The sequence below is a fragment of the Mustela nivalis genome, assembly GCF_964662115.1.
Source record: "Mustela nivalis genome assembly, chromosome: 5".
NCBI lineage: Eukaryota > Metazoa > Chordata > Mammalia > Carnivora > Mustelidae > Mustela > Mustela nivalis.
Genome location: NC_139024.1, coordinates 57,931,109 through 57,958,433, shown reverse-complemented (window position 1 = coordinate 57,958,433; position 27,325 = coordinate 57,931,109). Strand labels below are relative to the sequence as shown.

The following is a 27,325-nucleotide window of genomic DNA, read 5'->3' as shown; positions in this document are numbered from 1 at the left end:
CTAGGATGTAAAAAACTAACCATGCCATTCTTAGTTCATGTAACAAAGTACCATAGATTTGATGGCTTAAACATTTATTTCTCCCAGTTCTAGAAGCTAGAAGTCCAAGATCATGGTGCCAATATGGATGGGTTCTGAGGAAATCCTCCTCAGGGCTTTGGATGGCTAACTCCTCACATGGTGGAAAGAGAGCTAGCTAGTTCTTTGTTCTCTTCTTACAAAGCCACTGATTTCATTCATGAAGGCTCCACCCTTATGATCTGCTTACCTCCCAAAGGCCCTACTTCAAATATCATCACATTGGCGGTTAAGATCTCAACATACATATTTAGGGAGACATATTCAGTCAACTACAATGACCTTATATGGAGATGAAGACAAAACAGTCATCTGAAAAACCTCTCTACAAAATTTCACTTGTAAGGGAAAAAATATGGACAGATTACTAAAAACCTATGCAATTCTGTAATCAGAGAACTAGACAAATAATAATGGTATTTTGCAGATAATTTGGACAGCCCAGGGAGGCATCTGTGTGACTGTAGAATGCCTCAGGGGGTATTAGAATGCACAAAAGCAGTAGAGTGGAAAAGTTACTGCAGTAGAAATGGAGATGGAGGGCTCAGAGATGGGAGTCTCAAAGCCAAGGAGAGTGACTTCACTATAATTCTATCAACTCCAACTCGGCTGAATTCTAAAGCCTGCCCAGGACCCTGGAACACTTCTCCACTCCTGTTATTTCCTGTTTTCTCTCCTCTCTTCCAGTTGGTGTCCTCACTCCCAATACTTGTACATAATACCTATGTCTCTGTGAACATCCCCACATTATACTCCACAGAGGGGGAAAAAAGAAATCTATTGGATACAACAGTTTATCTCTTCAGTGCTAACCTTACAAAATTCCTTTTCTAGCACCAATCAACTCCACCTCTTCATTTAAAGTCTCCTCTACATTATCACGTTCTCCCTTACTACTAGAGATACTTCTTCCCTACATAGTACAGTGATCTGTTATTTCCCAACCTTTAACAAACAAAACCTTCATTAACCTTGCACTGCCCTCCAGCTTCTACTGTATTCCCAGACTACATTCTCAAACTTCTGAAAAAGACTGAAAATGTAGATAATCCCCATTTCCTCACCTATTCACTTTCCAACCCATTCCCTGGCTCTTATCTCTTCCACTCTATCAAGAGATCCTTATCAAGGTCATCAAAGCAATTCTTATTATCCTCATTTTAAGAACCAGGGCACTGAAGCTCAAGAGAGATTACTAGGTTGAGATAGTAAAGACATACCTTCCCTTAGAGATAAACAAGAGCCCAGGGCTGCCCCAAAGTTCTCTTTTCAGGGTATTAGACTAAGGACTTTATCTTCCAGGGACCCCACCTCCTTCTTCCCTTAGGTCATCTTCCCTACATTAAATCTCAGACTTACTCCCCAAAATATCTCATTGTTTTTCATCATTTTTCACTAAGAAAGTATTTTGTTTGATCTATGAATATTTTCTGCAGATCACTTAGTGTACACTCTTTTAATTAACTAAAAATAGGTGGTTTTATTCCCTTTGTACAAATAAGAAAATTATGAAACAAAAAACTTTCCCAATATCAGACATTTGAGAAGTATCAGAGTCAGAATTTGACCTGATCACATGGATTCTACAACCCAGGCTGCCTGTCGTCAGGATGGTTAAATCTCACAGCTTCTCAGTTTGTCCTTTTACAAGGTAACAAAGTAAGAGCATCACTCAGAAATGTGACATAATCCCAATACTTCCATAAGATCAGAAAACATAGGGTTGATACAAATCTGTTATGAGCAAACATGTAAGAAACTGATTTATAAATTATAATGGGACTTTGTAATGAGAAATACAGTTTTTAAGATCGGACACTCAACTTTGGTTACTAGAGCATTTTCGCTCTCCAGCACTATCTAGGAAGCTAAATTAGTTAAGCATGAAGAATGATGCAGATTTGTATGCTCACCCATATCCTATTCTTTTTTTAAGCACACAGGCATTACACTTGCTCAGTATTGCTCTTAAACCTGGACATGAGGGGTTCATAGCAAATCCTTCCCTCTAGAGTAAGAAGGTCAAGAGTTTAAGGGGACTACCCACCCAGGCCCAGACTCCCCGCCTAGACCATGCTGCAGGTTCCTGGAACCAAGGCGTTCCTTGTCCAAAGAACTTCAAGCCTGATAGTAGGGACTGTGGAGCTCTCTTTCCCAGACCTAGGTTTATAAAAACAGGTTGTGCTCACCAGCACAGAGAATTAAATAGAAACAAAGAGAAATTAAATCTTCTAGATTTTGGAGAGAACTGCACTTCCAAAGAGAACCAGTCCATCAGCTGAAATCTAAAAATGATCTTCGGCTTCTCCTATATGGAAGCACTGGGAAGAAAGGGCTGCTCAGTTCCAAGCACAGCAAATTCTCTACTCTCCATTTCATAAGGAGACAAGGAAGATAAAAGGAAGAATTCCCCAGAGGGAACAAGAAGGTAGAATCAGGCCCCAGGCAAAAAGCATCTTGTTCCCTCAAGGTGTCCCAATACCTGTCATGAGGGATTTCAGAACTGCTATGGACCAGTGACTCCAGTGTGTCTCTTATGTTCCCCTTTTCTGGAAGGGACAGTTTTACTACATTTAACTGCCTCATTTTACCATTATGTATTAGGTGTATATAAGGGAGATGTGTGCACATATGCACAGAGGGAAGGCCATGTGAGGACACAGCAAGAAGGCAGCCATGTACAAACCAAGAAGAGAGGCCTCCTCAGAAACTGAATTTGCTGGCACTTGCACTTCTACTTCTAGTTTCCAGAACTGTGAGAAAATAAATTTCTGTTGTTTAAGCTACCCAATCTGTGGTATTCTGTCATGGCAATCTAGACAGAATAATCCAGATTTGCACGGTGAACTAGAATGCTGCAGTAACAATGTTGAAGTGGCTTTGGAATGGAGTAGAAACTGGAAAGGGTTTTGAGGTGCATTATAGAAAAAAACCAAGACTGCCTTAAAGAAATACAAAGTTAAAGGAGATTGTGGTGAGAACTCAGATGTGAATGAAGAACATGCTCTTGGAAACAGAAGAAAGATGATCCTTCCTAGAAAGTGGAAAAGAATTTGGCTCAATTGTGTTGTGTTTAGTAGAAGAGCCTGTAAGTGATGAAATGTTAAGCTTCCAAGTGACGGATGTTTAGCTGAAGAGATTTCTAATCAAAGTGTTGTTGAGGGGATAGCCTGGTTTCTCCCTATAAGCCCTTCTTCTTCTCACTGAATAGAATGTGAGAAGAGAGATAAACTGAAAAGAATTATTAGGAAAAAACAGAGAACCTGAAGAATTGGAAAAATTCTGTCTATCCATATTGCAAAAAATGAGAGAACATGTCTTGGAGAAAAACACCAAGAGTGTGGCTGGACAATGATTCCATGAAGAGATGACCCGTAAGAGAGTTATTATTCTGCCAAATCAGCAGAAGCCAGGAACAAAGATGGGATTATACCAGCAAAGACTCTGACTGTTTGGACCAAACAGAACAGAGTCAGGATGAAATAAAGGATGGATTTTGGAATTCTGAGATTGAGCAGGTCTAGACATAGAACTATTTGGCAGCAAAGATGCTTTATTCCTCATGAAAAAAAAAGAATGACCCCAGGGCATGCCAGACATCCTCACTTCTACTCCAACTACAGCCTCCCAAAGAGCACAGCTGTTCCTCCTTTGTTTAAGAGGGGCTCCATCCTTGGCTTCAGTGGGCCAGACTGCCCCCACTGAGTGCCTCAGGGGTGGGGCCACTGCCTAGTGCTATGGGACCAGAAGGCAGATTGTGAAGCCGAAGAGGATTATTCTTGGGATTTAAAATCAAATGGAGTTTGCCTTAGTAGATGCTCGCCTTGTTTGGGACCTACCAATCCCATTTGGGACCTACCAGTTCCATTCTATCCTACTCTGTCCCACCAATGTATTTTGGAACCCCTAATCTGTTTGGTTTCACGGGTTCACTGTAGGAGAGGAATTTTTCTTCAAGATGAATCTTACTTTGAGTCCCATCCATACCTAATTAATAAGACATTTAATTTCTTAATTTTTAAAAAATAGGCTCCACACCCAATGTGGGGCTCAAACTCATGACCCTGAAATCATGAGACATATGCTTTACCGACTGGCCAGGCACCCCAGATGATATTTAGATAAGGCTTTGGACTGTAGACTTATGAGCTGATGCTGGAATGGGTTAAGACTCTTGGAGCTGTTGGGATGGAATGAATGCATTTTGCATGCAAGAAGGACATGAATTTAGGGGTTAGAGAACCAAATGTCATAGATCAAATGGTATCCTTCCAAAATTCTTATGTTGAAGCCCTAATCTCCGACATGATTATATTTGGTGGCAGGGCCTTTAAAGAAGAGATAACTAAGACTAAATGAGAGATGGGTGGGACTTGTGTTCCTACAAGAAGAGGAAGAGACATCAGAGACTATTCTCTCTCCATACATGCAAAAAGGACATGTGAAGACACAGCAAGAAGCTGGCTATCTATAAGCCAGGAAAAGAAGTTTAGAAACAGACCTGCATAGATGGATGGAAACCATCACTACAACTCAAAAGATGCAAAGGAAATTCTTTTCAAAAAATGATTCTAGAGCAACTGGATTCCTACAACAGAGAGAGAGAAAGAGAAAAAAAGGTAATCTAGATTCTTATTTCACATCATACTAAAAAGTATTGCAATAAATCATAAAGTGGAACACAGACCTGTGAAAAGAAAATGAAGCTCTTCACAACTGTGGGATAGGCACAGATTTTTTAAATAGGACACAAAACATGGTATTCAAAAAATTGATAAACTGGATTTAGGAAACTGTATTTATCAAAAGACATTATTAAAAGTGAAAACAGAAAAATCAGACTGAGAAGCTATTTGCGATACACAATTCAATAAAGGACTCTAAAATATAAAGAATTCCTACAAATCAATATGATGACAATGCAAAAAAATATGCAAAAGACTTGAATAAGTACTGCATAAAACATACAAAAGGCTGCTCAACATTAATAACGAAGGGATGGAAAAGAAAACCATGACCTACCAGCACACATCCACCAGAGAGCTTAAGAAGAAAACTAATAATAATATCAAGTGCTGGTGAAGAGGTGGAATTACAACTCCCACTGCTGGTGGGAAAGTACCCTTACTCATTCACTGGTGGTTACCTGGCAGAATTTACTAAAGCAAATTCCTGGCTACCCCAGGACTTTAAAATTCTACTCTGACATATACAAGTAAAATACTACAAAACTCACTAAAAGATCCATGTATGACTATTCACAGCAGCTTTGGTTTTTTGTTGTTGGTTGGTTGGTTGTTTTTTGTTTTTCCAGTAAAATTTTATTTTGGAAAAAGTTATTTCCAAGAGAAATGGATCAAATACCCCAGTTAGTTGCAATGAGTGCTGAAAATGTTCACCACCACTTCATAGAAATTGTAGTTTCTCTTAACAGAATATTTAGGATGGACGCATCATGTTTAAATAGTTCAACCTGTAAGCACAGACGATTAACACAGAGACAAAGACTGAGCTGGGGAGTGTTTTATTGAAAGAAAATGCCCATGACACCATCACAGCCCAGTCACCTCCCTCATCTGCCAAGGTGCTGCTAAGTGCCAGGAAAGGCCCAGCGATGTGGGTGAGTTCAGATCAAACAGCATCAGAAGTACAGGACTCTGGACTGAGACACCGGTTATCAAAGCAAGAACCCAGTTGAGGAGAATCTTAAATATCAAGTGACTAAAAGGGGTTTTAAGATATGAGCAGTATGTACAACAAGAAGTACTGAATAGAAGTGCTGGTGGCCTCTGCTCCTCTGGGCCCCTCCCGACTGATGGGCTTGTCTGACCAGTCTTGAGGGGCTCTCATGGCCAACTGTGATCACAACCAAAGACCCTCCTGTGGACTGGCCATGGTCTCTGCAGATGACATCAGTGAGGCCTCCTCCCTATATATAAGGCAGAAAACCACGAAAGAGAATTCCAGCTGACCTGCTCAGAACAATTCCCCTTTCCATCCAGGGCAAGAAGTATGGACTGAAAGGCCACGTTTTAGATAGTTGGGTATTCACACTTTTTTACTCTCCTCCTGGAGAAATGCAATGTAACCACAGTGCAGCCCATGGACAGAAGACAGGAAAGAGGCTATGTCCTTGGCAACACCCACGGGAGCAGGGCTGGGGGCTGAGTAGAGTGGGTCTTCAGGCAACCTTCATGACTGGGAGATCTTGTCTAGAGACATGAACCCCATCTTCCCAAGGGTCCTTAGCCACACTCAGCCACCAGGCCAGACCACCAGGGGGGTGATGGGGCCATTGTTGGGAGAGAGGTGGAGCCAGCCTTCAGGGCGGAACTGCAGAGCCCTGCACACCATCAGCAGATGATGCTGGCATGGCAGATGAAGATCTCCTAACTGCCCTCCTAACGCTGGGCGTCTGCAGTTCTGGACAGCAGCCTCAATCCAGGCTCCATCTTCATAAACACAGCCTCGGTCTTCCAGCGGGAAGTAGGTGGGTTGGTCTCGATGATGGTGCCTTCCCTCAGCAGGTCTGTGCTGATCTTGCAGATGCCAGGCAGGTGTTTGCTGCTGATATTGGTGGTTTCTATTGCAGGGCACATGGCAGAATGGACAATTTTATTAAACTTCAACCCCAAGCTTGCGAGTCAGAGCCCAGTTAGTTCAGTCTGTTCATAACCCAAGAGCTTCAGAGTATGATCGTTCTCCATGGAGGAATCCACGTGGTTCCAGGAGCGCCAGATGAGAAAGATGCGTGGCCTGGCCTTGGCTTCGTAGTGGCCCAGGCTGCAGGCCAATTCCTCTTCTCCAGAGTCCAGGTACCTCTTCTGTAGGTTGAGCAGGGACCGTGGTTCTTGCCTGTGTCAGCTTGGGTCAGAGATGCTCAGCGTGGCACATGGCCCCCATCCACACTGCTGCCTTGAGTGTGAACAGCTCTGTGTCCCCACCCTCGCAGGGCTTCCCCAACACCACTGCCGAGATGAGCATGGCAGTCGAGCCCTCTGCCAGGGCACAGGCCACCAGCTGCCACGCCTGTCGGAATGCCATGGCAGTGGGAATGCCATGCCCACCTGACCTGCACCAGCCCCTTGCCCAAAGCAGCTTTATTTGTAATAGCCAAAATTAGAAAGAACCCAAACATCTGTTAACAGAGTGGATAAACGGTGGTATGTTGACACAATGGAATACTACAGAAATAAGAATATGAGAAAAAAATATATACACATGCATTAATATGGATGAGTTTCAAAAAACTATGAAGTCAGACAAAGGAATACATATTATTTGGCTACTCTTATAGTCCAACAATAGACAAAACTTATCTGTAGGGATGGAAATCAGTACCTCTAGGGGATGAACTAGCTGGGAGGTGCATGAAAATTTTCTCTTTCTGGATGGAATATGGTCTTGTTCTAGTGTACTAGATAGTTGTACATATATAAAAATTCATCAAGCTATATATTTAATATTGGCACATTTTATATGCTTCCCCCCCCCCATGTATTTTATACCTTGGTAGAAAAAGTACTTCATAAAAGATAAGCAGACTATTTTTATCTTATCAGTTGCCTAGTAAAGGTTAATAGGTAAAAACAAAATTATCTACTTAAAAACAAAGACCAAGCAAATTGTGCTTATATCTGTTTCACTGACCCCAAGATCAGTCAAAACTAGACCATTCAAATCTTATCCATTAGTATCAATAAAAACTTAGAAGGAAAATCTGAAGAAAGTAGGAGTACATCAGTTAGTCCACAGCAGTTAAGCTTGTTACTCAAGTTAAGACTCCATGTAACATACTGGCAATGTATGTGAAGCAATTTTAGTAGTGTCTTTTACCATAAATAAACCTATTTAATAATTTTAACTATTTATTTTTAGTACCAAGGCAGTATGGCATAAAAGAAATAGCAAGGGATTTTGAATCAGACAAACCAGTTTTGCCACTTACTAACTATACAGTGTTGGGCAACTTTCTTAATCTCCTTGATACTGAGTTTCTTCACAATTTAAAACAGAGACAATAATACTTACTTTGCAAAATTGTAGCACAATTATAGTAGGTATTTAAGAGTAGTAACTATTTAGCAATAGCTCTTTGTATGCAAAGTATCATGATAGGTACTGGAATCCTATCTCTAAGAACCTGACCAACTGGAAATGACATTTAGATATAAAGATTGGTGATGAAAGGTAAGAATTTAACAAGGGCTATAGATTACAAATTATAGGGTTCCTATCCAGCTAGGAGGATTGTGGAGTGAGTATCCTCTGAACAGAGCCTGGAAAAGTTTTGGAAAATCCACTTAAGGCAAAGGAAATGGCGTGAATGAAAGTACAGCCTCAAAACACAGTGCAGTGACTTCAGGTTCGATCAGTTAAGACTAACTGTGCCACTGGACTAATTCTAAGAAGTAAGACTACAAGGCTAGTAGAGCAAGCTGGGACTACATAGAAAAGGACCAGTCAGGACTAAGAAGTCAAGGACCTGTTTTCTCAAGTCCTGGGATGTCCCTGAGGGGTTCTTTTCAGGAACTGACTCCAGTGATCACTGTACACAAATGTAGGGAAGGAAGATCTCAATACAGGGAAATATAGCATAGGATAATAAGGGCCTAACCCAACATGCTGAGAGGAATAAAAAAAACCAACCAGGAAAAATATTATAATTCAATTTTATCAGCTTTAAAATAATGAACAAATACGTGGGCCTGCCTTCAAATTTCAAAATGACTGACAGGCACACAAGCTCCTCAAGAGCAAAGAAGTATCCAAAAACAGCAAAACGTTGCTAGGCACATTGAAAGCACTTGATATATACTGCTGGCAAATGAATCCTTTTAAATATTCCAAATACTGAAACGTTTATAATACAATGTTCATGGTGAACATGAAGAAAAACTAAATTCATTTTTCTCTTCCTATTGACAGCTTTTTTTTAAACAATACATGCCAAGTTTTGGATTTGTTCAAATTCAATATTTTAAAAGACTCATTTGCAAGAGCTATATCTACCAAAAGACTCAGATAAAAATCACTCTAGAAAGTTGGTAATATTGCCACTTCAAGTTGTTAAGCTCTGTGTAATTTTTTTAAAGGAATTTATCAGTATGTCTTTTGCAATAACAAAACAAAACAAAACAAAAAGAATTAAAAAACAACCATTGCATGACTCATGAATATTACATGAAAAAATTAAAAAGTTAAATCCATATCATATGAATATATGTAAGGTTCACTTAAGAGTACATAATTTATGTAACAATTAAAATAATTAAAATGAGAATAAGCTACTACATTAAGAAATTTAAAAAATGAGTGCTTCCTAGGGGCTAAGCACAATGCTTAGCCCTTTCCATGTATTCACTCATTTAATCGTCTCGACAACCTTCCATGGTAGACATTTGTTATCTATGTTTTACAGATGAGAAAACACAAATATGGAGAATTCTCCAAGATTACACTGTATGGCAATGAAGAGGCAGAACTAGGAATTGAACCCATACAGTCGAGCTCCAGCATCAGATTCCAGTTAATAAATGTAGAATGAATGAAGGAAATGGCAAATCACCATTAGAATACCACAATAATAACTGTTACAGGCAAGACCAGTTGAATGCTAAAATTAATGAGCTAAACTTTGAGAAAGAGGACATTTGTACAACTCAAAACATCTCCCTCAGAAAATGTTGATTGCCCATGGTAATTTTAACATATATACACAAATAATTTGATACTTTCCCTCTCCTCTCTTTGAGTGTGGACTTCTCCTAACAAAACAGAGCACAAGGGAAAAGCAGTAATGTGTTACAGTGGAGAAACTGGGCAGGCACTGTCTGAACTACATGATGAAAGTTAACATGTTGATGGGCACATCCTGTGCCCCCAGATATGATGCAATGAAAAAAGCACAACATATCTGTGGAATTCTTCCCCTAAAGCCCATAGCCTCAGTCTAATTGTGAGAATACATTGGACAAACCCCAAATGAAGGACACTGTACAAAAAAAGTGGTGATGTCTAAAAGACAAACATTTTCACAGATTGGAGTATACTAGAAGACATAACAATTAAGTGCAATATGGAATGTGGATTCGATTATAGAATAGAAAGAGGACACTAGTGGAAAAACTGGAAAATCTGAATGAAGTTTGTCATTTAGTTAATAGTATTGTGCCAAGGTTTCTTACCATAATTAATATCATGGTTATGTAAGATGTTAACATTAGAGGAAGCTGCATAAAGGATATATAACAACACTCTATACTATCTTTACAGATCTTTTGTAAATCTAAAATCATTTTGTAATTAAAAGTTTTTAAAAATTCAATAACCATTTGTGAAAACAAATGTCAATAAGCCAGGAATAGAAGAAAATCTCTGGTAAAAGTCATCTCTAAAATAAAACACAATAAACAGCATTCTTAATAGTGAAATATTGAGGTATTCTCCTGTAATATCAGGAGAAAGCAAAGACATCTATTCTAATGTTTCTGTTAAATACTGTTCTGGTGTTCCCAGCCAGTGTAATAAGGCAGGAAAAAGAAAAAAGGAACAGAGATTAGAAAGGCTAAGTTAAACTTTTTTTTTTCCAGATGATACTGTGAAATCACAGAATACATGCTCAATATATAAAAGTCAGCTGTACATCTATATCCTATTTAGATGGTTAGAAACAAAATTGAAAAAAAGATACATTTACAACAGCATCAAAAAAACTCAAATGCCCAGAAATAAGTTGAATAATGCAGAAGTCCTCTATACTAAAAACAAAACAATGGTGGGAATAATTGAAAAACTTATTAGATGAAGAGATATACCATATTCATAAATTGGAAGATTCTCTTAAGATCTCCATTCTCCTAAAACTGTTCTGTAAAGGCAATGCAATACCAGTCAAAAGTTTGGTAGGATTTTTTTTTTTAATAGATGCTTACAAGCTGATTCCAAAACCTGTATGGAAATGAATCGCACTTAAATAGCCAAAACAATCCTTAAAAAGAAAAAAATTGAAGTGTTTACACTACCATATGTCAAAACTTATTATAAACTACAAAAAAGAAAGTATGATGTTGATAGAAAGATTGATAAACAGTCCAGGAGGAACAGAATGGAGTCCAGAAACAGACCCAAATGTATGGTCATTCCTTTTCAACAAAGGGACCACCGCAATTCAATGGAAAAAGAAAGGACTTTTCAATAAATGTGTGGAACAGTGGAATGTCCATATGAAAAATCTTGATATCCCCCCATCTCATACCATACACAAAAATCAATTAGAAATAAATCGAAGACCCAGCTGTGAAGATTAAACTGTAGTTTCTGGAGGAAATCATAGGCAAATGTATTTAGGACTCTAAGGGTAGGCAAAAATGAGGGCAGGAAGAAAATCTGTGGGCAGAGTGCAAAAAGCACTTTCCACCCCCACCCGTAACACTGATAAATTAGACTTCATACGTCTGCTCATCCAAAGGCAACATTAGGAGAATAAATATGCAAACCTTAGACAGGTAGAAAATATCTGCAAACATGTACATGATAAAGATTTCCTATCCAGAATATATAAGAAACTAAAATCATTAACAGAAGATAACCTACTAAAAAAGCAGGCAAAAGATTTGAACAGCACTTCACAAAAAAAAATCTGAATGGCCAATAGATACAAAAAGATGTTCAACATTATTATTATTTTTTTTAAAGATTTTATTTATTTACTTGAGAGAGAGACAGTGAGAGAGAGCATGAATGAGGAGAAGGTCAGAGAGAGAAGCAGACTCCCCATGGAGCTGGGAGTCCGATGCGGGACTCGATCCCGGGACTCCAGGATCATGACCTGAGCCGAAGGCAGTCGTCCAACCAACTGAGCCACCCAGGCGTCCCTATTATTATTTTTTTATTTTTTAAAAAATTTATTTATTTATTTGACAGACAGAGATCACAAGTAGGCAGAGAGAGAGAGGAAGGGAAGCAGGCTCCCCGCTGAGTAGAGAGCAGGACTCGATCCCATGACCCTGAGATCATGACCTGAGCCGAAGGCAAAGACTTTAACCCACTGAGCTACCCAGGTGCCCCGATGTTCAACATTATTAATCTGCATAGGAATGCAATCAACTTACTCTAAAACCATCAATTTACCTCCTTGGTATATATCTGTAAAATAGGAGTATATGTTTTCCAATGGCAATTTCAAGAACATTCGCAGAAACTGCATTAATAATGATCAAATCCAGAAAACAACTCAAACGTTCATCAACAAGAGGATGGAAAAATGAACTATGGTTCACCCACATAATGCAATACTATAGAAGAGGGTCACTGAACTTTTTCTTTGGCCCTATTAAGGGCCAAATAGTAAACGATTTAGGCTTTATAGGTTACACAGTCTCTTTTAACTACTCAACCCTGTTGAATGGACATGTTTATGTCCAATAAAGTTTTATATACTAAAATATGTTTGGGCTAACACTGGCCCACAGGTCATAGTTTGCCACTTCTTGCAATAAAGAAAACAACAAGAAACTACTTACCACCTGGATGAATCTCAAAAATATCCCATGAACAAAAGGAAACCAATATGCATGCATGCACATGCACTATAGGATTTCATTTATATGAAGTTCAAGAACATCTGAAAATAATTCATAGTGAGAGAAGTCAGGACAGTAGTTCACTAGAGGAGAGGAGTGGCTCCACTGAATAGAAGAGACAGGAGGGAATTTTTGGAGGGATAAAAATGTATTCTTTTACCTGGGTGGTGATCACACAGACATACACCTGTGTAAATTTTATTAAGCCATATACTTTATTTTTGTGCTTTTGTTGTATAAAACTATATAGCTCATTTTGGAGAAAATAAAATTGGACAAAAATCAGAATACAGATTTGAAGAAATTTTCTAGAACTCAGTATAAACAAACATATACAAAAGCTAGATTAAGAGAAATGGGTAGACTGAGCAAGTCTAAGAGAAGTCTAACCAGAGTTCTGAAGGAAAACATAGAAAAAAAAATGGAGGGAAATCTACACAGAAAGAAAAAAGACGAAACCTGAGAAGTGGTGAAACACCAACAATCCAGGATAAAGGAAATGTCCACACCTTGATACACTATCATCAAACTGTAGAACATAAGAGAAAAAAATCTTAAAAGCAGACCCTCCCCCCAAAAAAACAGATTAACAACAAATGATAGTTATTTGAACTAACTGTAACATGGGAAGCAGAAGTCAATGAAATGAGACCTCCAAAGGACTGAGAAAGAAACTGCCAGGACAGAACTGTATGCCAAACAAAACCATCATAAAAATGAGTAAAATAAAGACATTTTCAGATGAAATTTGCCATCAACATTCCTTTAAAAAACAAGCTCCTAAAATATACTTGACAAAGGAAAAAAGATCTGAGGTGTAAGACGAAATGACAAAAAAAGGATCCATAAAAAGGAAAAAATGATGTTGAATTTATAGGAGGAAAAAAAAAAACAAGGTGTAATTAAAACTCTAGATGACAAAAACATGTAATTAACTCATGTCAAAGCAACCTAGGTTTCTTGAATTATTTGCAAGTAGAATTAATAAACTTTAGATTAAGTTGTACATTAAAATTTTAAAGAAAACTACTAAAAGGATTAAAGCAATTTTCATACTAATTAAGAGGAAAGAAAATGGAATAAGAAAAAAATCCCAAAGCTGGCAAAGAGAAAACACACACAAATACACACACCAGAATAAAAACAACCATAAAACAGAATGTTAACTTTAATCTTAAATATATAATTATATTTTACCTAATTGGACTGAGAGCTCCATTAAAAGACAAAGATTGTCAGAGTAGAACAGAAAAAAACAATCATCTATGTGAAAGGGGTATTCTAAACAAATGCCTTAAGGTGTAACTAGAATTTCTAAAACAGAATTGATTTTAAGGTACTAGGCATTTGGGTGAGGAGTCGTAGAACATCACTGTAGAATGACAAAAAATTCAATTTACAGGGAAAATAGAGCAATTCCACACTTGTATGTACCAAATTTTCAACTTTTATAAAGCAAAGTGACAAAATTACAAAAGAGACGAGAAAATTCATTATTTTATTGTGATCCTTTTGTTACACCTTTCAGTAATTAATAGCTCAAATAAAGAATTAGTAAGGTTAAAAAGGTTTAAAAACCACAATTCATGTGCTTAACCTAAGACATGTGTACGCGTGTGTGTGTGTGTGTGTCTGTGTAGTTGTTTTTATACCTACCTTGCCCCAAAAGTCTGTGAGTGCATATTCTTCTTAATCATTCAAAGCGCAGTTGAAAAACTAACCATGAGGCCACAAAGCAATTCTCAAATTTCAAAGAATCGGTAGCATAGAGCCCTCACTTGCTGACTACAGTGTGAGTTAGAAATCAATAACAAAAGGATAACTCACAAAACCTTCCACATTTGGAACAAGAAAATACTTCTAAAACTCTCATGGGGAAAGAAAAAAAAAATCATAATGAAATAAATTTTAATTCTTAGAACTGAAACAAATATATTACATAGAAAGTAACACTAAATAAAAATCTGTAGGGTTTGTGGAGACAAATCTATGACCAGAGTAAAGAGCCCAGAAATGAGCCCCAGCATATCTGGGAATATGTACAGGACAGAAGTGGCGCTGCAAATCTCTGGGACGGGGCTAACTGCCACTCCACATGGGAAAAAGAAAACGAGGTCTTCTTGATCTCCCAACGTAAATTTAAAAATAGCTATCTATACGTACACAAGTCAAGCAAATGAAAGAACTACATGTATAAAAAATGGAAACCTTAAAACTTAGAAAATATTTCAAAACACATTTCCCTCATAGTAGAAAAGAATATCTTGAGATACGAAAACACAAAGAAAAGATTGTCTGCAGTTTACATAACCAACAAAGGATTTGTACCTTGAACAATGTTTTCCAACAGAAATCGCTGCAATGATGAAGTGTGTTGTTATACAATATAGCACAGTATAATATAAAATAATAGAGTATAATATAATAGCCACTAGTCATATGTGGCTAATGAGCACTTGGAATGTGGCCCAGAGTGACCAAGGAATTGAAACTGTTGAAGTAAATAAGACAGCATGTTAACATTTAAAAATCCTTCGCGAAGGTCCATGGAGGTCCATTATGTTTTTATATATTTTTTAGTATTTATACTTTTCATAAAAGCATTTTATTCTAGCTTATATTACTATATAGAATATAATTTCAAATTTGTAAAAAATGCGTTAACAGTTGCTTTTCAGAAAGCAAACATACCAAATGTTCACAATATTATCTGTGAATCATTTTATTTTTCTCCTATTTTAAAAAATTAAGACATAAAAACAAATAAAGGATTTAATGAACACAGATGTATCCACCCCAGAATTTATGAAATAAAACATTACGGATATTGTGTAAATTCCCTAGGTACCCTTCCTGACCACTTTTTTTCTCTTTTTAAAGAAAAGCTGGCAAATATGATTAAGAGACTAGAGTCCTGGCTTCAGACTTCTTCATTTCACAATAACCATACTTTAATAGGTTTGGGGGGAAACTTAATATACAGGCATTACATGTATCATTTAACAAAGAGTTATAGAGCAAACATTCATGTAACCATTATTGCCCAGGTCAGGAGATAAAGCATGTCCAGCCTCCCAAAAGTCCTCAGTATGTCTCTTCTCAATTGCAACCCCCCCTTCACCCCCTAGGAGAAGATCACCAGCTTAACTTTAAGGGTGTCAATTTATTCACAATTTCTCTTTACTACTTTTAATGCCTAAATATGCACCTCCTGACAACAGCTTTATTTCACCAGGTTCTGAATTTCTCATAGAATAATGAATGATATCATCTTCAACAACTTGGGTTTTTTTGTTTGTTTTCGGGTTTGATTTTGTTTTTTGTTTTTTTTTTTTTGTTTTTTGGCTCAACATTATTGAGACACATTTATGTTGAAACACAAAACTACTTCATTCACCACTGTTCTGGGTAGTTTCCATTTTAAGAATATAATTTACGTCTCCCCTTCAGATAGACATTAAGGTTGCTCCCAGTTTGGGGGTATTGCAAATAACACTGCAGTAAACCTTCTTGTACACGTCTGCTTGTGTATATGTATGAAAAATTTATCTAGGGCAGTGGCTTTCAAACTTTTTTGACCATGACTCATACTAAGGAATGACGTTTTACATCATGACACACATCTGTGTGTGTAAAAACCGAGAGGAAAAAAAAAAGTTTCATGAAGCAAATACCCGATGACCTGAGACATATTCTGTTATTTTCTGTTCTCTGCTAATTCGTGTTTTACAAATTCTGATAATTATCCACTTAGCTGATTTCACGACTCACTAAAATGGGCTTCAAACTTTGAAAAACATCACTGTAGAGGATAAATACCTAGGGGTAGAACTGCTAGGGCATGGAACATGGACATCGGACGCAGTCAGCTCTTTTAGATCCTTAACTTTTAAGTAAATGCTCTTATCTGAGTGCATATAAATTGACCACTCGATAATTTTAGAGCTAAAACTGTGAAACATCAGATCGTTTTATCTTTTCCTTCGGTCATAAAACATTACTAATCACTTACCATGTGCTATGTATCCAGTGGACTCCGAGCGAGACTGATGGGTTAATACACAGGGGGGTGGGGAGGACATAGGGGACCCGGACCTCAGTGAGGCCCCAGAAAGCTCACAGGAGGGGCCTCCGATCCTGCTTGGGGAGGGAGGGGTTAGGGAAGGATTCCTGGAAGAAGGAGGACCTAAGCTGAGTGCTTCTATTTTTAATTTTATTGGTTTCCTAAAACATAAAAGTAACACATTTGTTGGGGGGAAAAAAGTCAAAATTATAGCGGCACATTTATTAAGAAGTAAAAAATCCCCACCACCGTCCTTAAAGTTTGATGCTGAGACTAAACAACCAAAGTTGCATTATCAGTTATTCTAATCTAGGAAATTTTTAGGAGCCCACATTTTAAAACAGTTTTAAGGATACATCTGACCGAGTCCATCCTATTAAAGCAAAAAACGAATCATATTTTCCATCATGAATATAAATGCAAACATTTCATGTTTAGATGTTTAGTCACATTATTACTTTTAAGAGACTTTTTTTTTTTTTTTTTTGGCCTTTTGGCAAGGTTAGAGAGCCAGTTTTCAAAACCCGAGTCTATTTACTGCATACCAAATATACACAAATGCTTCAAAAAGTGGCACTAGAAACGACCCGTTGAAAGAATGTTTTGTTCAAGTCAGCTTGGCTTGGCGGGTGACAATTTGTCGGAGTTTCACACTTGGTCCCGCGGAGCCCCGGACCCCGTCACGTACGCGGCGCGTCGGCACCGGCACACCCTCCCCAGCGCGGCACGGAGCCCAGGACGGTCCTCGCGCCGCGGCAATGCCGCCGCCCCGCCGCCCCCAGGCCCGCCGCGGGCCCCACGGCCACCGAGCCGGGCCGCGAGCACCCAACCACCTACCCTGCGGGGTCGAGAGCCCCCCGGAACTCAGGCGAGGCAGCTCGGGCGCGCCGCCTGCGCGGCCATGACGGCGACCCGGGGAAGCACCCCGCGCGCCAAGGCCCGCGGTCCGCCGGGCTGGGAGGAGAGCCGCCCCGTCCGTTCGTCCGTCCGTGCGCCAGGAGAGTGAGGCCAGAATACGCCCCAGACGCGTCTAAATCAAGGCTCGGGGCGGTACCGACGGGCTGAATGACAAATGGCAGATGCCGTGGGCTTTGCCGCCCTCGGCAGCCGCGAGGATGGCTGCGCCGAGGAGGCCGCGCACAGGCGGAGCCCGGGAGCCGGAACGGCGCGTCCGCGAGGAGGGCGCTGGGGCCCCTGGCGGGGGCGTCACGTGGCAGGAGGAGGCCCCGCTGGGGAGCCAGGGGGTCGGCGGCCTGGGCGGAGGAAGAGGACAGGCGCCCAGACGCCTGGCCGATTGAGTCATCCGCGTGGGCTAAGCCAAGGTCGCCCAGGTGCAGAGCGGGCGCAGGTAGACCCGAACCAGCCCGAAGCCCCGCACGATCTCGAGGACTGTTCACTGAAGTCACCACCAGGATGAACCGCCCTGAGCCAAACCGTAACCGAGAAACACGACCGATGCTAGGAGAACCCTGCAATGAGCCCAATTCGCTTACCTCCTAGGCGTGCAGCGTGGAAATAATGGCAGCCTGACTGTGACCACTCAGTGTGAGCCGGGCTCTGTTCTAAGCACCTCACGGGGAAAGAAATGTGGTCCTTGAGACAACCCTGGGAGAAACCCTACCTCTCGTCTTTCAGATGAAGATACTAAGGCACAGAAAGAGGAGACGGAAAGAATTTTATAGTTAAGGAATCGTGCTCTGGGTCATCTAAGTCATTTAAAAATGTTCAAAGCTATTTGAATTTAAGAAAAAGAAACTGAAGCGGACCTCCAGCGGTTGCTTTTCCCCTACAAGATATACGTTCCTAAAAGAGGCCTGTAAACGTTAAGTAAAATGAAAGGCATGAAGAATTCACTACGTTATTTCGGAGTCTCATAGCTCCGAAATACGAGGTTAATAGCATCTTACAATTCCACCCACCGTCATTGCAATCTTCCAATTTCCACTGCTTATATTACTTTTGGCTTACTAGCACTCAGAACATTTACAAGTGCTCTCCCACCTTCTTCTCCCAGATGTTCAGTCTTAATTCTGTATTTAGATCAATTCAGTATTCATCATAACTTATTCATTCCTAAATTCTTTATTTTTATTTAATGGCCTGTTCTCTTTTTCAAGTAGTTTTCCGAAGGAGGGTTCAGCGAGCACCTTAATGTTTTATCTACTTTTTAGTTCCACACATAAATAAACACTGAACAAGGTAAACATTTTGGATTCACACCTTTCTTCAAAACCTAACAGAACAAAAACACAATTGCTTTCATTGATTTTTGACATCAAATTTTGTGGAGAGATCTGAATCCTGTGTAATTTTTCCCTGCAAGGGGATTTGACTTTTCTACTTGGATGCCTGAAGAATTTTTTTTTTTTTTTTTTTTTTTTTTTTTTTTTTTTATCATTAAAACTCTTTAGAGCCTTATCTGGGCTATGTCTCTGTCAATTATTCGATGTCAGTTTTTTCCCTCCTGTATATAGTACGATCTTTCAGTCTACGGATTCCATTCTCCTTCTCTTAGTGTAGAATCCCATTCATAGTATACATCTGAGTAAGTTTATCTTTTGTCGATTGGGTTTTTACTTCAGAGTCACCAGATTCCTTATACATGATTTCTGTCCTTCCATATCCATCTTCTTGAGATCTTGTACTCACTCGGATTCTCTCAAAATACTCTATTCATTTTTCTAGTTTACTTGATTTTAAAATCATGTTGGTTTGAACCTCAATTTTCTTAGCCATGCAATTTCCTTTTTCATCACATTATCGTCTTATACTGTCCTTGAGCTGTTTTGAGTAATCCATATTCTTTTTTTTTTTTTCTCTCTTTTTCCTGTAGCATGAAACACATACAAGGAATACAAATTTCTGTTCGCCAGTTGTTTACTTCCAACCTTGGCTTTTTTGTCTGTCTTCTACATGCCGCTTTCCTTGTTTCCCACTCCCATGTTATATAGCATGTTTGCATAACAGCTATGTCATATCATTTATCTTGTTTATCCCTAGAAGTGAATACCAGACCTTATATTTGCACTCATATGCAGCTAGTGAATTCCTGGTACACTTTGCTCTTCACCGGAGATGTGTCTGTCTTCCCTATCATGAGCTTCAGTTTCAGGGCTGAGTGCTGTTGCTATCTACTTTTTCTGTGACCTGAGGGTTTTAGGATGAGGGGAGGGGTGATAGGGATTGTGGAGCTCAGCCTGAAACAGAGTGTAGAGCTTGCTGGGGGAAGTCAGCCATCACTTCTGAATTTCCTTTAAATCCTCAGCACCCTTCTTCAAGTCAGCCAAGGAATATCTCATGAACTTCAGTTCATTTGCCTGGTTTAACATAGTACCGCAGAAGATGGCAAACTTTTCGTGCTTCTGGGAAAATCTCACAGTGGTATATAAAGATTCCTTGATGTTTTACAGGGATGCCATTGACTTCTTTCTTAATTGGAGGACATTTGTGAAAATTCTCAAAATTTGGTCTGATCATCTTTTTCCTCAGTACTTTCCAGGGTGGGGGAGTGGGGTGGGTAGAAGGTTGTAGATACACAACAAATTAACAGACTCTCTGGCATTCCTTCTCACAGTTTACATTATAAGCTTCCACAGTACTTCTTTCTCTTCTTGGTTGTAGCAGGTGAGTTGTTTTTCTTTGTGTGGCTTAGGGTTTTAATTTAGATTTTTCTTAATGTTTCTTTGTGCCATATTTATCCATAAGTCAGCTGATCAGAGTGTCTCTCTCACTGGTAATGAATTATATGAAAGCCCTTTTTTATCTTTAAATCATTCCCACAAAGTTCCCTGAAGATCTGTATGTTGACTTGGTAACTGTAATACCCTCCTTTTCCCTAAACCTTCCCTTAATGACATGTGCCTTTGCATTACCATGTGCCCCAACAAAGGTTCTAGGGCAGAGACTGTAAACTCAAATCTCTATGAAGTTTAAAACAATGAGGAATGGGATTGTAGTAGAGTTAGTGTAGTACACATTCTTTGTGTAAGGGGCAGATGTTGTACAGCTCAGGCCAATCGCTGCCATGTTAGAATTCAGGACAAGCATGATATTTAGTGCTTTAGTAATCAAATTTCCCAATTTTGAAAACTGTACAAAGGCCAAATGAAGTATCTCTCGGGGCACCTGAATGGTTCAGTTGGTTAAGCATCCGCCTTTGGCTCAGGTCATGATCCCAGGGTCCCGGGATCAAGCCCTGCATTGGGCTCTATGCTTAGCAAGGGAGCCTGCTTCTCCCTCTCCCTCTGCCTGCCTGCTCTCTCTCTGTCAAATAAATAAATAAAATCTTTAAAAAAAAAATGAAAAGAAAAGTATTTCTCAAGGCCAAACTGATCCCCAGGTTTATGAGTGTGGTCCCAGTTATAGGGAAGCACCCAGCTAAATTCCATGATCTGTGTTTTATTCTTCTAAGCATTTTGAGATACATATTTATTCTACAGACTCTTCAACGACTTCTTAAAATGTCTTTAGCAAATATAAAGCAAGAAGATTCATGCTGACATATTTACAATTTGATACAACATGTCAGGACCCAGCACTTTCAGGAACAGATGTTACTAGGGGTAACAGTTATGATGGAACTAAAATCAATACCATGTGAGTAGTGTTTATATAGATTACGACAACATTAACAAAACAGCAAGAAAGAAAATATTTTCAATTGATGCAGAAAAGGCATTTGACAAAATCCAACACCCATTCCTGAAAGAAGAAAAAAAAAAAACAGGAAAGAAAAGAAACTTCCTCAGCCTGATAATGGACATATTTGTTTCCTATAGCTGCTGCAATAAATTACCACAAGTTTGTGGCTAAAACAAGGAATGTACTCTCTCACAGTCCTGGAGGCCAGAACTCCAAAATCAAGGTGTCAGTGGGGCTTCACTCCCTCTAGTGGCTCTAGAGGAGAATCCTTCCTTGCCTCTTCCAGAGTTTGGAGGCTGTTGGCACTCCCTGGTTTCCTTGGCTTCCTTGGCTTCTGGCCACATCACTCCAGCCTCTGCCTCTGTTGTCCCATTGCCCTCTCTCCTGTGTGTGGTGTGTTTCCTCTTCTGTGGGTCTATCTTACCGGATTTAGGATACACCTGAATTACTTGTGATGACCTCATGACAAGATTCTTAATTACATTTACAAACTGCCCCTCTCTTTTTTCTGCCCCCCATTCTCAGTGTAGGGTATTAGGACATGGGCATATCTTTTGGCAGGGGGAGGGCACCTGTCAACCATTTATAGTGGGCAAAATCCCAGTCAGCTTTGTTGTGGAAAATGACAAACTGAAACTAAACTTCATATAGAAACACAAAGAATCTAGAATAACAAAAAGGGAAAAGAAGAGCAAACTTGGAAGAATTACACTACCTGATTTTAAGGCCTATAAATCTACAATAATCAAATCAGAATGGTATTGGCAGGAACAGTATATAGAGTCCAGAAATAGACCCACACATATGATCTCTTGATTTCAGACAAAGGTACAACATAACTTCAGTGGAAAAAGATAAATGATGTGAGAATTGGTTATTTGTATGGAGAAAAAAAAAACCCCTTGCACTTAGACTTCACATCATATACAAAAATCAAATCAAATTAGAGCACAGATCTAAATAAAAAACAAGCACTATAAAACTTATAGAACTGCCCTGTCCAATAAAGTAGCCTCTAGCCATGCTGTTGAACACTTAAAATGTGACTAATCCAAACTCAAATGTGCTATAAGCATAAACTATAGCCTAGCTTTTGAAGACTTAGGATAAAAACAGAATGTAAAATATCTCCAGATTTTTATATTGATTACCTACTTTAGTAATATTTTGGACATGTTGGTTTAAATAGAACATATGATTAAAATTAACTTCAACTGTTTTTTTTTAACTTTTTTAATGTGGCTACTTAAAACTTAAAGTTATATATGTGGCTCACATAATAGTTTTGTTTGATGGCACTGTTCTAGAAGAAAACCAGGAGATAGCAAAGACTGCTTGGGTAGGACACAAAAAGCAACAACCATGGAGGAATAAATTCTTAACTAGATTTTACCAAAAATAAAATCTTCTGTTCTTCAAAAGAAGCCATTAAGGAACTGAAAAGCCAAGGCACATACAGGGAGGAAAATATTCCTAATACATATATCTAACATAGGACTTGGGTCAGAATATTTAAAGAATACATACAACTCAATAATACAATAAATAATGCCATAAAAATGGCCAAAGACTTGAAAAGATCCTTCACCAAAGAAGATACTTGAATTGGACCAATACTACATGAATGACTCTTGATGTCATTTCCCCAATGACTAGTACAAATTAAAATCACAATGAAATACCATTACATACCATGTAATACCATGTAATACCATGTAATACCATTACATACCCGCTAGAATGGCTAAAACTTAAAAGACTGACAATACAAAGTGTTCTCAACCATATGGGAAATTTAGAACTCTCATACATTGGTGGTAGGAATATAAAAGACTACAGTAACTCTGAAAACCTGTTTAAAAATTTCTTATAACTAACGGGGGCATCTGGGTAGCTCAGTCAGTTAAGCAGCTGCCTTTGGCTGAGGATATGATCCCAGGGTCCTGGGATCGTGCCCTGCATCAGGCTCCCTGCTCAGTGAGAAGCCTGCTTCCCCCTCTCTCTCTGCCTACTGCTCCCCTACTTGTGCTCTCTGTCAAATAAATAAATAAAATCTTAAAAAAAAATTCTTGTAACAGCAAATATACATTTACTATATATCCAGTGATCTCACTCTTAGATATTTATCACAAAGAGATTATAACTTATCTATACAAAGATTTATACACCAAGATTCATACTAGCCCCAATCTGGAAACAAACAAGTTGTAAGAAAATGAGCAAACTGATGACCATCTCATAGATGAATCTAAAAACATTATGCTGGGTAGGGGCACCTGGGTGGCTCAGTGGGTTAAACCCTCTTCTTTGGGCTCAGGTCATGATCCCAGGGTCCTGGGATGGAGAGCCACGTTTGGCTTTCTGCTCAGCAGGGGGTCTGCTTCCTTCTCTGTCTCTGCCTGCCTCTCTGCCTACTTGTGATCTCTGTCTGTCAAATAAATAAATAAAATCTTTAAAAATATAAAATAAAAACATTATGCTGGGTGAAATAAGCCATACATAAAAGAAGATCTGCTATGTGATTCTATTTATAGGAAATGTTTTGTTGTGGGGGAACTAATCTAGAGTAACAAAATGCAGATCAGTGGTTTCCTGGGGTGGATGGAGATGGGACATGAGGAAACTCTGTGGGGTAATAGAGATGTTCTATATCTTCATCATAAAGAACATCTCAATAGAGATGTTCTATATCTTGCATGGATATGTTTGTCATACTTCACCAAATACTACACTTCCAATAAGTACATTTTGTTATATGTAAATTAAATCTCAATGAAGTTCATTAAAATTTTTCTATTCATATTTGCATGGAATGAGGAGAAAGAAATTATGAAACTCTTTTTATCTTCACCCACTATAGTTTGAATTCATATTTACCTTCTGCTGTTTTGTTAACTCTTTTGTCAGCACGCCCTTGTACAACATCAGTTCATTTTGTCTCCTGTGAGCGTTTAAGTGGCAGAGACAAAACTCCGAACCACGTCTTCCCTCAGATTCCTAATCCAATGTTCTTCCACGATATAAGCAGCCAAAGGAAGAAATCACATCATACAGTTTACATTCTGCTTAACAGACTTAAACCATACACCTTGAAAAAAATCTTCCAGTGAATTCAACTCAACAAATATTCAGTAAGTGTTTAGATTTTATTTCCTCGAACCAAAATCCAAGTAACAGCTTAAAACCTAATTAGACAATTAGTTCTTTTGAGGTCCATGGCTTCTGACCAAACTACATCTCTCACTGGCCTTATGCTAGCCTTCCCTCAATTTCCAAGTGCCTGCCAACTTTTTTTTTTTTTCTTTTAGAGAGAGAATACAAGCAATGGTGGGGTGGAGGGGCAGAAAGAGAGGGAGAGAGTGAACGGTTAAGTAGGCTCCATGCTCAGAGCAGAGCCAGCAACAGCTGGGGCTCCAACCACAACCCTGAAATCATGAGCTGAGCCAAAATCAAGAGTTGGATATTCAGCCAACCAAGCCACTCAGGCATCCCAAAGTCCCTCCTTTTTGAGAGACTATAATCCTTGGCTCACAGGGTTCTCCTCCCTTCCCTACACTTGTCACTATCTGCGATCACTTCTCTATCCAGGTATCACTTCCTCAAATAGCCTCCCATGAGAACATTATTTTTCCCAAAGTAAAACTGACTAATGGTCACTTGTAGCTTCACCTGAGTGACATTGGGTGAATATAGTAAACTCACAAGACAATGTTTAAGTATACGTAGTTCCTCTGCTGACATTTTTTACATTATGTGGTCAAGTTGTCCTGTTACATGCATTTTGGAAAGTGCAACAAAATAATCATGTTGTTTTGCCATATACCAAGGATCAAGAGAACACGGCTGCTTGGGGCTTCCAAAGAAGTAAGTCCATTGATTTAAGTAGCTATTTTTTCCTATTCTTATAATAAAATGTTTGGATGTAATTCAACTTACATGAAGTGTGGAGAAGACTATCCAATCTTTAAGTAAGAGAATTCAGTGTCTAGTGTCTAGCTTTAAATGAAAATAGCACAATTAAAGATGGGGGAATAAAAAAAAACCATTCACCTTTTATTAGTAAGCAAAAAAAAAAAAAAAAACAGTTAGAAGTGATTTAAAATATAATCAATGGCATTTATTTTCATTCCTGTTTCATGTAGCATGAAAAAAACCAAGTTGTTAATGACCAAATGCTGACCTTTGGAGTAAAAAAATAAATAAAAGTATGCAAAAGCCGAATATTGATACCTATCCTTTTCCCGACTATAATTAAAATTTTATCAGAAAACCCAACAGCAATAGGCAAGAAGGTGCAAGACGGAGAGAAGGGGGTAGAGGCTTTTCATAATGTAGGAGTACTAGCCGCCCATTTTAAAGCACAAGCATATGGCAGGCTGACTACACTTGTTTATCTTCTCCCTCCCAGAGCTCTGCCAAACCAAGGACGGCAGAGAGAGACAGGAGCCACAGTTGAAAGAGTTCAATAGATTTTAAAAGACAAAAAGCAAATGCTGACTTAAGAGCGGAGAAGTACCCCCTGAGGGGCTGGACACTCAGAGAGCAAGAAGTGGGGTACGGGACTGCCAGCCAAGTGTTGGCTGAAAGCCTGTATTTTGCGCAAAGGGCAATTAGGTGACCAGGTCCCTTCCTGTACCTTGGGTAGTCTGGCAACCCCACTTCCCCCACCCCAGAGAAAACCAGAGTTGTTCTCTGGATAAACTGCACTAAGAAAGATGTAGAGATCTATAAGGTAAGAGGATTAAAACAGAAATACTGATTATAGCAGCAATGTCCACAATAGCCAAACTATGGAAAGAACCTAGATGTCCATCAACAGATGAATGGATCAAGAAGATGTGGTATATATACACAATGGAATACTATGCAGCCATCAAAAGAAATGAAATCTTGCCATTTGCGACAACATGGATGGAACTAGAGCGTATCATGCTTAGCGAAATAAGTCAAGCAGAGAAAGACAACTATCATATGATCTCCCTGATATGAGGAAGTGGTGATGCAACACGGGGGCTTAAGTGGATAGGAGAAGAATAAATGAAACAAGATGAGATGGGAGGGAGACAAACCATAAGTGACTCTTAATCTCACAAAACAAACTGAGGGTTGCTGGGGGGAGGGGGTTTGGGAGAAAGGGGTGGGATTATGGACATTGGGGAGGGTATGTGCTTTGGTGAGTGCTGTGAAGTGTGTAAACCTGGTGATTCACAGACCTGTACCCCTGGGGATAAAAATATATGTTTATAAAAAATAAAAAATTTAAAAAAAAATCTGTCATATGCTTTTTACTTACATTTTAAAAAAGCCTTTAAAGAATTAAAACAACAACAACGTTTGCAGTAAGTACATACATAACTGCTTCATCATAGTCTTTACTGTTGATCTTAAATTTTCCCTTTCCTTTCTGGAGTTTGTAGTCTGATAGCCTGAACTCCTAGTCCAAGGACTTTACCAACAGTCACTCGTGATTGTCAAAAGATATATTTTACTTCCCCTCCCAAAATGTCCCTAGTGACTCTTAAGTCTCTGCTTTAACACAAATTCCTACACCTTTACCCTAGAGAAGGGGTTAGCAAACCACGGCCTACGGGCCTCAGGTTGTCTTCAGGTCTCCTTTTGTACAGCCTGTGGGCTAAAGGTTTTACATATTTTAGATGTTTGGGAGAAAAAAAAAGTCAGAACAAGAGTATTTGGTGACATGTGAATATTACATGAAGTTAAATTTCAGTGACCGTAAAGTTTTATTGGAACACGGTCACCCTCATGCATCTACACAGGGTCGATGGCTGCTTTCATGCTCCAACAGCAGCCATCTGTATGGCCCACAAAGCTGAAAATATTTGCTTGCCAGTCCTTTACAGAAAAAGGGCTGACATATGCCCTGGAGGTCTAGGCACAATCCTGACCTCAGCTCCAACCTCCCATCTCTTGTTTTCTTTCCACCCTTTGCCCTCCAATC

The 27,325-nt window shown here is 39.1% G+C and overlaps 1 protein-coding gene and 1 pseudogene across 2 annotated transcripts in view; both read right to left on the bottom strand.

Moving 5' to 3' along the window:
• LOC309864116 (uncharacterized protein) overlaps nucleotides 1–18,650 on the bottom strand; it is a gene marked incomplete at its 5' end in the record, with an annotated part of 64,580 nt that extends 45,930 nt beyond the window's left edge. Inside the window, 2 exons of the mRNA XM_082729448.1 lie at nucleotides 17,563–18,221; nucleotides 18,645–18,650. Coding sequence (XP_082585574.1) covers nucleotides 17,563–18,221; nucleotides 18,645–18,650 — 665 coding nt within the window. The remainder of the gene's footprint in view (nucleotides 1–17,562; nucleotides 18,222–18,644) is intronic.
• LOC309865134 (serine/threonine-protein phosphatase PGAM5, mitochondrial pseudogene) lies at nucleotides 6,334–7,122 on the bottom strand (annotated as a pseudogene). The gene has a single exon. The product of its transcript is annotated as a serine/threonine-protein phosphatase PGAM5, mitochondrial pseudogene (transcript).
• Nucleotides 18,651–27,325: the final 8,675 nt, after the last annotated feature.